This window comes from Taudactylus pleione, unplaced genomic scaffold (assembly GCF_031769625.1).
Source record: "Taudactylus pleione unplaced genomic scaffold, aTauple2 ptg001330l, whole genome shotgun sequence".
NCBI lineage: Eukaryota > Metazoa > Chordata > Amphibia > Anura > Myobatrachidae > Taudactylus > Taudactylus pleione.
Window position 1 is genome coordinate 536,463 of NW_028285730.1, and position 12,327 is coordinate 548,789.

General features: G+C 51.7%; 1 protein-coding gene across 1 annotated transcript in view; it reads right to left on the reverse strand.

The window, feature by feature from the left end:
- LOC148443123 (uncharacterized) overlaps window positions 1-12,327 on the reverse strand; it is a 99,490-nt gene that overhangs the window by 29,458 nt on the left and 57,705 nt on the right. Inside the window, exon 6 of the mRNA XM_088463184.1 lies at window positions 5,848-5,994. Within this exon, the coding sequence (XP_088319310.1) occupies window positions 5,848-5,994 (147 nt within the window). The remainder of the gene's footprint in view (window positions 1-5,847; window positions 5,995-12,327) is intronic.

Below are 12,327 nucleotides of genomic sequence, written 5' to 3' on the forward strand. Positions count from 1 at the left end.
CCCCCCGCTCTATGCTCCTCACTCACTGTCTCTCCTCTCTGTGTCACCCCTGTCTGTCTCTCCCCTATAGAGTGTAAGCTCTCATCCTAACCCACTGCTCTATGCTCCTCACTCACTGCCTCTCCTCTCTGTATCACCCCTGTCTGTCTCTCCCCTATAGAGTGTAAGCTCTCATCCTAACCCACCGCTCTATGCTCCTCACTCACTGTCTCTCCTCTCTGTGTCACCCCTGTCTGTCTGCCCCTCCCCTATAGAGTGTAAGCTCTCATCCTAACCCACTGCTCTATGCTCCTCACTCACTGTCTCTCCCCTCTGTGTCACCCCTGTCTGTCTCTCCCCTATAGAGTGTAAGCTCTCATCCTAACCCACCGCTCTATGCTCCTCACTCACTGTCTCTCCTCTCTGTGTCACCCCTGTCTGTCTGCCCATCCCCTATAGAGTGTAAACTCTTATCCTAACCCACTGCTATATGCTCCTCACTCACTGTCTCTCCTCTCTGTGTCTCTCCTCTCTGTGTCACCCCTGTCTGTCTGCCCCTCCCCTATAGAGTGTAAGCTCTCATCCTAACCCACCGCTCTATGCTCCTCACTCACTGTCTCTCCTCTCTGTGTCACCCCTGTCTGTCTGCCCCTCCCCTATAGAGTGTAATCTCTTATCCTAACCCACCGCTCTATGCTCCTTGCTCACTGTCTTTCCTCTGTGTCACCCCTGTCTGTCTGCCCCTCCCCTATAGAGTGTAAACTCTCATCCTAACCTACCGCTCTATGCTCCTCACTCACTGTCTCTCCCCTCTGTGTCACCCCTGTCTATCTCTCCCCTATAGAGTGTAAGCTCTCATCCTAACCCACCGCTCTATGCTCCTCGCTCACTGTCTCTCCCCTCTGTATCACCCCTGTCTGTCTGCCCATCCCCTATAGAGTGTAAGCTCTCATCCTAACCCACTGCTCTATGCTCTTCACTCACTGTCTCTCTCCTCTGTGTCACCCCTTTCTGTCTGCCCCTCTCCTATAGAGTGTAAGCTCTCATCCTAACCCACCGCTCTATGCTCCTCACTCACTGTCTCTCCCCTCTGTGTCACCCCTGTCTGTCTGCCCCTCCCCTATAGAGTGTAACCTCTCATCCTAACCCACCACTCTATGCTCCTCACTCACTGTCTCTCCCCTCTGTGTCACCCCTGTCTGTCTGCCCCCCTATAGAGTGTAACCTCTCATCCTAACCCACCACTCTATGCTCCTCACTCACTGTCTCTCCCCTCTGTGTCACCTCTGTCTGTCTTCCTCTCCCCTATAGAGTGTAAGCTCTCATCCCTAACCCACTGCTCTATGCTCCTCACTCACTGTCTCTCCCCTCTGTGTCACCCCTGTCTGTCTGCCCCTCCCCTATAGAGTGTAAGCTCTCAGCCTAACCCACTGCTCTATGCTCCTCACTCACTGTCTCTCCTCTCTGTGTCACCCCTGTCTGTCCCCTATAGAGTGTAAGCTCTCATCCTAACCCACCGCTCTATGCTCCTCACTCACTGTCTCTCCCCTCTGTGTCACCCCTGTCTATCTCTCCCCTATAGAGTGTAAGCTCTCATCCTAACCCACCGCTCTATGCTCCTCGCTCACTGTCTCTCCCCTCTGTATCACCCCTGTCTGTCTGTCCGCGCCTCCCCTATAGAGTGTAAGCTCTCATCCTAACCCACTGCTCTATGCTCCTCACTCACTGTCTCTCTCCTCTGTGTCACCCCTGTCTGTCTGCCCCTCTCCTATAGAGTGTAAGCTCTCATCCTAACCCACCGCTCTATGCTCCTCACTCACTGTCTCTCCCCTCTGTGTCACCCATGTCTGTCTGCCCCTCCCCTATAGAGTGTAACCTCTCATCCTAACCCACCACTCTATGCTCCTCACTCACTGTCTCTCCCCTCTGTGTCACCCCTGTCTGTCTGCCCCCCTATAGAGTGTAACCTCTCATCCTAACCCACCACTCTATGCTCCTCACTCACTGTCTCTCCCCTCTGTGTCACCTCTGTCTGTCTTCCTCTCCCCTATAGAGTGTAAGCTCTCATCCTTACCCACTGCTCTATGCTCCTCCCTCACTGTCTCTCCCCTCTGTGTCACCCCTGTCTATCTGTCCCTCCCCTATAGAGTGTAAGCTCTCATCCTAACCCACCGCTCTATGCTCCTCACTCACTGTCTCTCCCCTCTCTGTGTCACCCCTGTCTGTCTGTCCCTCCCCTATAGAGTGTAAGCTCTCAGCCTAACCCACAGCTCTGTGCTCCTCACTCACTGTCTCTCCTCTCTGTGTCACCCATGTCTGTCTGTCTCTCCCCTATAGAGTGTAAGCTCTCATCCTAACCCACTGCTCTATGCTCCTCACTCACTGTCTCTCCCCTCTGTGTCACCCCTGTCTGTCTCTCCCCTATAGAGTGTAAGCTCTCATCCTAACCCACCGCTCTATGCTCCTCACTCACTGTCTCTCCCCTCTGTGTCACCCCTGTCTGTCTCTCCCCTATAGAGTGTAATCTCTCATCCTAGCCCACCGCTCTATGCTCCTCACTCACTGTCTCTCCCCTCTGTGTCACCCCTGTCTGTCTGCCCCTCCCCTATAGAGTGTAAGCTCTCTGCCTAACCCACTGCTCTATGCTCCTCACTCACTGTCTCTCCTCTCTGTGTCACCCCTGTCTGTCTGTCTCTCCCATATAGAGTGTAAGCTCTCATCCTAACCCACCGCTCTATGCTCCTCACTCACTGTCTCTCCCCTCTGTGTCACCCCTGTCTGTCTCTCCCCTATAGAGTGTAATCTCTCATCCTAGCCCACCGCTCTATGCTCCTCACTCACTGTCTCTCCCCTCTGTGTCACCCCTGTCTGTCTGCCCCTCCCCTATAGAGTGTAAGCTCTCAGCCTAACCCACTGCTCTATGCTCCTCACTCACTGTCTCTCCTCTCTGTGTCACCCCTGTCTGTCTGTCTCTCCCATATAGAGTGTAAGCTCTCATCCTAACCCACCGCTCTATGCTCCTCACTCACTGTCTCTCCCCTCTGTGTCACCCCTGTCTATCTCTCCCCTATAGAGTGTAATCTCTCATCCTAACCCACCGCTCTATGCTCCTCGCTCACTGTCTCTCCCCTCTGTATCACCCCTGTCTGTCTGCCCCTCCCCTATAGAGTGTAAGCTCTAATCCTAACCCACTGCTCTATGCTCCTCACTCACTGTCTCTCTCCTCTGTGTCACCCCTGTCTGTCTGCCCCTCTCCTATAGAGTGTAAGCTCTCATCCTAACCCACCGCTCTATGCTCCTCACTCACTGTCTCTCCCCTCTGTGTCACCCCTGTCTGTCTGCCCCTCCCCTATAGAGTGTAACCTCTCATCCTAACCCACCACTCTATGCTCCTCACTCACTGTCTCTCCCCTCTGTGTCACCCCTGTCTGTCTGCCCCCCTATAGAGTGTAACCTCTCATCCTAACCCACCACTCTATGCTCCTCACTCACTGTCTCTCCCCTCTGTGTCACCTCTGTCTGTCTTCCTCTCCCCTATAGAGTGTAAGCTCTCATCCTAACCCACCGCTCTATGCTCCTCACTCACTGTCTCTCCTCTCTGTGTCACCCCTGTCTGTCTCTCCCCTATAGAGTGTAAGCTCTCATCCTAACCCACCGCTCTATGCTCCTCACTCACTGTCTCCCCTCTCTGTGTCACCCCTGTCTGTCCCTCCCCTATAGAGTGTAAGCTCTCATCCTAACCCACCGCTCTATGCTCCTCACTCACTGTCTCTCCCCTCTGTGTCACCCCTGTCTGTCCCTCCCCTATAGAGTGTAAGCTCTCATCCTAACCCACCGCTCTATGCTCCTCACTCACTGTCTCTCCCCTCTATGTCACCCCTGTCTGTCTGCCCCCCTATAGAGTGTAACCTCTCATCCTAACCCACCACTCTATGCTCCTCACTCACTGTCTCTCCCCTCTGTGTCACCTCTGTCTGTCTTCCTCTCCCCTATAGAGTGTAAGCTCTCATCCTAACCCACCGCTCTATGCTCCTCACTCACTGTCTCTCCTCTCTGTGTCACCCCTGTCTGATTCTCCCCTATAGAGTGTAAGCTCTCATCCTAACCCACCGCTCTATGCTCCTCACTCACTGTCTCCCCTCTCTGTGTCACCCCTGTCTGTCCCTCCCCTATAGAGTGTAAGCTTTCATCCTAACCCACCGCTCTATGCTCCTCACTCACTGTCTCTCCCCTCTGTGTCACCCCTGTCTGTCCCTCCCCTATAGAGTGTAAGCTCTCATCCTAACCCACCGCTCTATGCTCCTCACTCATTGTCTCCCCTCTCTGTGTCACCCCTGTCTGTCTCTCCCCTATAGAGTGTAAGCTCTCATCCTAACCCATTGCTCTATGCTCCTCACTCACTGCCTCTCCCCTCTGTGTCACCCCTGTCTGTCTGCCCCTCCCCTATAGAGTGTTAGCTCACATCCTAACCCACCTCTCTATGCTCCTCACTCACTGTCTCTCCTCTCTGTGTCTCCCCTGTCTGTCTGCCCCTCCCCTATAGAGTGTAATCTCTCATCCTAACCCACTGCTCTATGCTCCTCACTCACTGTCTCTCCCCTCTGTGTCACCCCTGTCTGTCTCTCCCCTATAGAGTGTAAGCTCTCATCCTAACCCACCTGTCTATGCTCCTCACTCACTGTCTCTCCCCTGTGTCACCCCTGTCTGTCTGCCCCTCCCCTATAGAGTGTAAGCTCTCATCCTAACCCACCGCTCTATGCTCCTCACTCACTGTCTCTCCCCTCTTTGTCACTCCTGTCTGTCTGCCCCTCCCCTATAGAGTGTAAGCTCTCATCCTAACCCACCGCTCTATGCTCCTCACTCACTGTCTCCCCTCTCTGTGTCACCCCTGTCTGTCCCTCCCCTATAGAGTGTAAGCTCTCATCCTAACCCACCGCTCTATGCTCCTCACTCACTGTCTCTCCCCTCTGTGTCACCCCTGTCTGTCCCTCCCCTATAGAGTGTAAGCTCTCATCCTAACCCACCGCTCTATGCTCCTCACTCACTGTCTCCCCTCTCTGTGTCACCCCTGTCTGTCTCTCCCCTATAGAGTGTAAGCTCTCATCCTAACCCATTGCTCTATGCTCCTCACTCACTGTCTCTCCCCTCTGTGTCACCCCTGTCTGTCTGCCCCTCCCCTATAGAGTGTTAGCTCACATCCTAACCCACCTCTCTCTGCTCCTCACTCACTGTCTCTCCTCTCTGTGTCTCCCCTGTCTGTCTGTCTGCCCCTCCCCTATAGAGTGTAATCTCTCATCCTAACCCACTGCTCTATGCTCCTCACTCACTGTCTCCCCTCTCTGTGTCACCCCTGTCTGTCTCTCCCCTATAGAGTGTAAGCTCTCATCCTAACCCACCTCTCTATGCTCCTCACTCACTGTCTCTCCCCTGTGTCACCCCTGTCTGTCTGCCCCTCCCCTATAGAGTGTAAGCTCTCATCCTAACCCACCGCTCTATGCTCCTCACTCACTGTCTCTCCCCTCTGTGTCACTCCTGTCTGTCTGCCCCTCCCCTATAGAGTGTAAGCTCTCATCCTAACCCACCGCTCTATGCTCCTCACTCACTGTCTCTCCCCTGTGTCACCCCTGTCTGTCTGCCCCTCCCCTATAGAGTGTAAGCTCTCATCCTAACCCACCGCTCTATGCTCCTCACTCACTGTCTCTCCCCTCTGTGTCACTCCTGTCTGTCTGCCCCTCCCCTATAGAGTGTAAGCTCTCATCCTCACCCACCGCTCTATGCTCCTCACTCACTGTCTCTCTGTTTATATCCTGAAATACAATAAAATACCAGGTGGGTTGAGCACGATTTCTTTTTAGTTACAGCTTTCACCTTGGCCTCTCCAAACACAATGTAGATGTCAGACGCGGGGCTCTTGAACACGTCCGGCTTGGTTATCACAAATAAGATATTTTTGGATTTCCGGATGGTGATTCTGGTGACGCCATGTATCTGCCGTAGACCCAGTTTGGACATGGCCTAGAGTAGGGAGCAAGAACAGAGAACGGTGAGTTACATGTAGATTAAGGTGCAAAATTCCAGTATAACGACAACATCTAGATTAGGAGTAAGAGAACGAGGTTGCACCCCAGGGACCTCATTCAGAGGCGCTTGCAAAATGTGAGCGCTCGCTCTGAATGAGGGCCGCCGCTTCTATGTTCTGAGTCGGCCTTCTGGCCACTCGCTAGGCTGTGGGTGACCACCCACAGCTTTAGCGAGCGGCCAGGTTGATGGTCAAGACCATCGCGACCATCGGGGCTTGCGACAAGACCCTTGTGGTAGGGTCTCGTCTACCGCAAGCCCCAGTGAGCTTTCCGCTCTATTAGAGCCGGAATCTCACCACTGACATCACGAGTGATGTCAGTGGGGCCGCCCACAAACTGCAGACATTCCGTTGGGAACGCCTCCGTCTGTGTAGCCAGCCCCCCGCCCCGCCTACAAAACGGGGCGAGCTGTCGATCACCATCGAATTTCTCTCTCGCTCCGGTGGGCCTCAACATCGACCCACTTGTGAGCGCATAGACGCTTGTGAGCGGGTCTGAATGAGACCCTAGGTTTCCTACGCAGTCTTCTACAAAGAAGTTTAACTAAAAAGTTGGGCGACCTTCATTGCTTGGCAGGAGCACCCAATACATTTTACAGGCAGGGTAACAGTCATTACCTCGAACTAAGACCATGGAACTCATTCAGAGGCGGACGCAGATGCCGCCATTGGCGGTCATCCCTCTGCAACTTTATGCAAACGCTGCTACAAAACCCTTTCCCTGGTGTACACCCGTACATGTGACTGAGACACCCACTGCCAGCGGCTGGAGACCCTGTAATGCCACCCTGGGGTGTCATCAGACGCCATCATCAGTCGCGCCATCGGTACTTTCACCAGCCCTGTGGCAGGTGCACATTTTGCATCTGAGTATGGCCTACACTGTGAACAGCTGAATGTCTGTGTACACAACACTTCAGCAACACGCCCATAGGACACCCCCATAACACGTCCAGGACACCCCATAACACATTCAGGACACACCCATAGGACATGCCCATAGGACACCCCCATAACATGTCCAGGACACCCCATAACACATTCAGGACACGCCCATAGGCCACACCCATAACACGTCCAGAACACGCCCATAGGAGACCCCCCATAACACGTCCAGGACAGCCCATAACACGCCCATAGGACACCCCCATAACACGTCCAGGACACCCCATAACACATTCAGGACACACCCATAGGACACGCCCATAGGACACCCCCATAACACGTCCAGGACACCCCATAACACATTCAGGACACACCTATAGGACACCCCTATAACACGTCCAGGACACCCCATAAGACATTTAGGACACACCCATAGGACACCCCCATAACACGTCCAGGACACCCCATAACACGCCCATAGGACACTCCCATAACACATCCAGGACACGCCCATAGGAGACCCCCATAACACATCCAGGACACCCCATAACATGCCCATAGGACACCCCCATAACACGTCCAGGGCACCCCATAACACGCCCATAGGACACCCCCATAACACGCCCATAGGACACCCCATAACACGGCCATAGGACACCCCCATAACACATCCAGGACACGCCCATAACGCCCATAGGACACCCCCATAACACATCCAGGACACGGCCATAACATGCCCATAGGACACCCCCATAACACCAGGGGTGCAACTAGGGGGGGGCTAGAGGTGCACGTGCACCGGGTGCCAAAATGCAGGGGGTGAAAAAGGGCTGACTCACGGTGGCTTGGGGGCTGCAGATTCAGAAAACGGCCATTAAAAAATGGCCGCCGCCAAGGAGGAGACAAATGCTAGAGGTCCTTACTGGACCTCTAGTGTCTGTCTCCTCCTTGGCGGTGGCCATTTTCAGCAGATTCCATGTGGTCTAGCCGTCCGCATGGACTCTGCTGAAAACGGCCATCCAAAAATGGCCACCGCCAAGGAGGAGACAGACACTACTGGACCTCTAGTGTCTGTTAGGCCAGCACAAGTGCTGGTAGAAGGTGCTGAAAGCTGCATCTTCTCCCTTGAAACCCCCTGGCAATGAGCATGAAACCCCCTGGCAACGAGCATGAAACCTCCTGGCAACGAGCATGAAACCACCTGTCAACGAGCATGGAACCCCCTGGCAACAAGCATGTATGTGTCACTATACCAGGGACGTTTGACTAGTGCACTGCCTTATGGAGGAGCAAGGACAAAATCCAGGTATGGGAAGGGAGGGGGCGCAAAATTGCTGTCTTGCACCGGGTGACAGATATCCTAGTTTCGGCCCTGATAACACACCCATAGGACACCCCCATAACACACCCATAGGACACCCCCATAACACATCCAGGACTCCCCCATAACACGCCCATAGGAGACCCCCATAACACGCCCATAGTACACCCCCATAACACGTCCAGGACACGCCCATAGGACACCCCCATAACACATCCAGGACACCCCCATAACACGTCCAGGACACCCCCCATAACACGACCATAGGACACCCCCATAACACGTCTAGGACACCCCCATAACACCCATAGGACACCCCCCATAACACGTCCAGGACACCCCCCATAACACGTCCAGGACACCCCAATAACACGTCCATAGGACACCCCCATAACACGTCCAGGACACGCCCATAGGACACCCCCATAACACGTACAGGACACACCCATAACACACCCATAGGACACCCCATAACACGTACAGGACACACCCATAACACGCCCATAGGACACCCCCATAACACGTCAGGACACGCCCATAACACGTACAGGACACCCCCATAACACACCCGTAGGACGGACCATGTCAGTGCGGCTGTTTAGCCACCGCCCAGGAACACCCAGCACTTTTCCAAGATATTTCCGATACTGCGTGTCTGAACGCGCCTTTGTGTATAGACATCTGGCACCTGCGCCGTAGGAGCTTTTAAGTATTTTTGCGCACATGCAGTAACAATAAATCCTCAACGCCATGAACATCGCCATTGCGTGCGGCTCTGAATTAGGCGCTATATGGTATAGGTAAGAGCATCTATTCCTACACTAAGGTGCGACAGACGCTGTGTTCGTATTGCGGTAATTTTACAATCCCTTGCGTTTTACGATGTCTCCCGCGAATGGGCGGAGCATTGCCGGAGAAACTACTAATGAAAATTCTATGTTTTAAATGACCATTATTTTTGCACACCCGTCTCTGGTCTCAGGGCCTGATTCAGAGCCGATCGTAAGCGGCCGCTCGTTCGCTCCGAGCGATGTTCGCACTACTGCATATGCGTATGGGTTGTAATACGCATGCGCGAACCAATCATTGCAGTTGGAAATTGTGTGCTCGCAAAATAGCGAATGCCTGCTAATTTGAATGACAGGATGAGGCGTTTGTGGGTGGTAACAGGGGAAGGTGCTTGAAAACGGGGAGTGGAGATCTGAACGCAGGCGTGCCAAATGGTCAAGACGGGCGTTTTAAGGGTGTGCATAATTAAAGCAGCGTCATCGACCACGTCACTTGGTTGTTTCTTAGCCTGAACTGTTCGCATGATTGCGGTAGGAAAATGCTATCACAAGCACTGCGAGCAGTTCATGCGCCTTTCGATGTACTCGATTAATCTAATAAATAGCGGAGATGACGTAGGATGCGAGCGGCCAGGGGGCGTTTTTAAAAAAATAGCGAGCGCATGTTTCGTTCGCTCGTTCAGACATAGAGGCGTCAACAGACCGCAAAGAGCGAGCGCTCAATTTAAATAGCCAGCCCCTTTTTCTGAACGAGCGAGCGCAAATAGCGTCCGGCTCTGAATCAGGCCCTCAGGCCTGTAATATATTGAGTCACTTGTCAGTATGATATAACAGTGTATCTGTGAGTTATGGTTTAGTACTTTGTACATAGAGGACCTGATTCTAAGTCGGACGCTGCAGCGTCTTTTGCCGGTATTGCCCTTCCCTGGTGTACAAGCGTGCGTCTTCATGTGCAAGGACTGAGATGATCATTCCCAGCGTCTTCCCATAACACGCCATAAGAAGGACCATAAGATCCGTGACTTCAAATGGGGCATTTGCTAAAATATGGCAGCGTACTGTGAGCAACCCCTGAATGGTTTTCTGAGTATCTATTTCAGGACATTCATGGTGGTCGGTGTCCTTACATTTGGAGCTAAGGGCCTGATTCATTACAGATCACTATTGCGCAGCTGTGATTACGCACGCCGACGCACTGCAAAAATATGGTAATGACTGCTACCGCAGACCCATCATAGAGACGCCAACTACTGCTTTCTCACATCCATAATATCTTGCAGTCCTGCGTATACATCGGTACCATCAAGTAACATCGGCCCCTCACGCACAATTACAGCAGGTCTGACCTTACTCAGGAATCGCTAACCTCGTCGCACGCAGGGAGAGCTCAGGCTGCGTATGCCGCGCCAGTGGATAATTTATGCACAACCCTGTAACGGCGTTCAAACGTACTAACACGCCTGTGTTTTGCCAACCAGCCCCCGTCAACACCCCCAAACGCTCACTTCCTGTCAGTCACTCTGTAATGGGTTTGCGTGGTCTCTGCGATTGCAGTACGATTGCAGTATGCAACAATCGGCTGTCTGCGTGCGTAATCGCAATAGCGATCTGTAATAAATCAGGCCCTAAGAGCTGCGTTCAGAGAGTCCTCATAGGCTTCTTCATCTGGGCGGTAGGAAGGAATCTGTATCCCATAGGCAAACGCAGGGGGGTTTCCGGTTGCCTGGAAACCCCCCTCCCCAGCCCACACCATGCCCACAATAGAAATAGTAATGTAATAGAGTTTTACTAGTGCTGCATGTTCGTCTAAGTATTACAAATGAAATAATTAGCACCACCTATGAATCTTAAAATGTGTCAGCCAGTTATAAATACACCAATGCACCAACTAGGAGATCTGTAAAACATGCACTGTTAGAGACTATTATGTACATACAGTCAGGTGCATAAATATTGGGACACTGACAGAATTTTCATATTCACCACCTCTATTCACCACCACAATGGCTTTGAAATGAAACAAACAAGATGTGCTTTAACTGCAGACTTTCAGATTTAATTTGAGGGTAATTACATGCAAATCAGGTGAACGGTGTAGGAATTACAACGGTTTCTCTATGTGCCTCCCACTTTTTCAGGGGCCAAAAGTAATGGGACTATCAACTCAAAAGCTATTTCACGGACAGGTGTGAGCTATTCCCTCTTTATTTCATTATCAATTAAGCAGGTAAAAGGTCTGGAGTTGATTCTAGGTGTGACATTTGCATTTGGAATCAGTTGCTGTCGACTCTCAATATGAGATCCAAAGAGCTGTCACTATCAGTGAAGCAAGCCATCATTAGGCTGAAAAATCAAAACAAACCCATCAGAGAGATAGCAAAAACATTAGGTGTGGCCAAATCAACTGTTTGGAACATTCTTAAAAAGAAAGAATTCACCAGAGAGCTCAGCGACACCAAAAGACCCGGAAGACCACAGAAAACAACTGTGGTGGATGGCAGAAGAATTATTTCCCTGGTGAAGAAAAACCCCTTCACAACAGTTCGCCAAATCAAGAACACTCTCCAGGAGGTAGGTGTATATGTGTCAAAGTCAACAATCAAGAGAAGACTTCACAAGAGTGAATATAGAGGGTTCACCACAAGATGTAAACAATTGGTGAGCCACAAAAACAGGAAGACCAGATTAGAGTTAGCCAAACAACATCTAAAAAAGCCATTACAGTTCTGGAACAACATCCTATGGACAGATGAGACAAAGATCAACTTGTACCAGAGTGATGGGAAGAGAAGAGTATGGAGAAGGAAAGGAACTGCTCATGATCCAAAACATACCACCTCATCAGTGAAGCATGGTGGTGGTAGTATCATGGCATGGGCATGTATGGCTGCCAATGGAACTGGTTCCCTTGTATTTATTGATGATGTGACTGCTGACAAAAGCAGCAGAATGAATTCTTTAGTGTTTCGGGCAATATTATATGCTCATATTCAGTCAAATGCTTCAGAACTCATTGGACGGCACTTCACAGTGCAGATGGACAATGACCCGAAGCATACTGCAAAAACAACCAAAGAGTTTTTTAAGGCTAAAAAGTAGAATGTTATGCAATGGCCAAGTCAATCCCCTGACCTAAATCCGATTGAGCATGCATTTCACTTGATAAAGACAAAACTGAAGGGAAAATGCCCCAAGAACAAGCAGGAACTGAAGACATTTGCAGTAGAGGCCTGGCAGAGCATCACCAGGGATGAAACCCAGCGTCTGGTGATGTC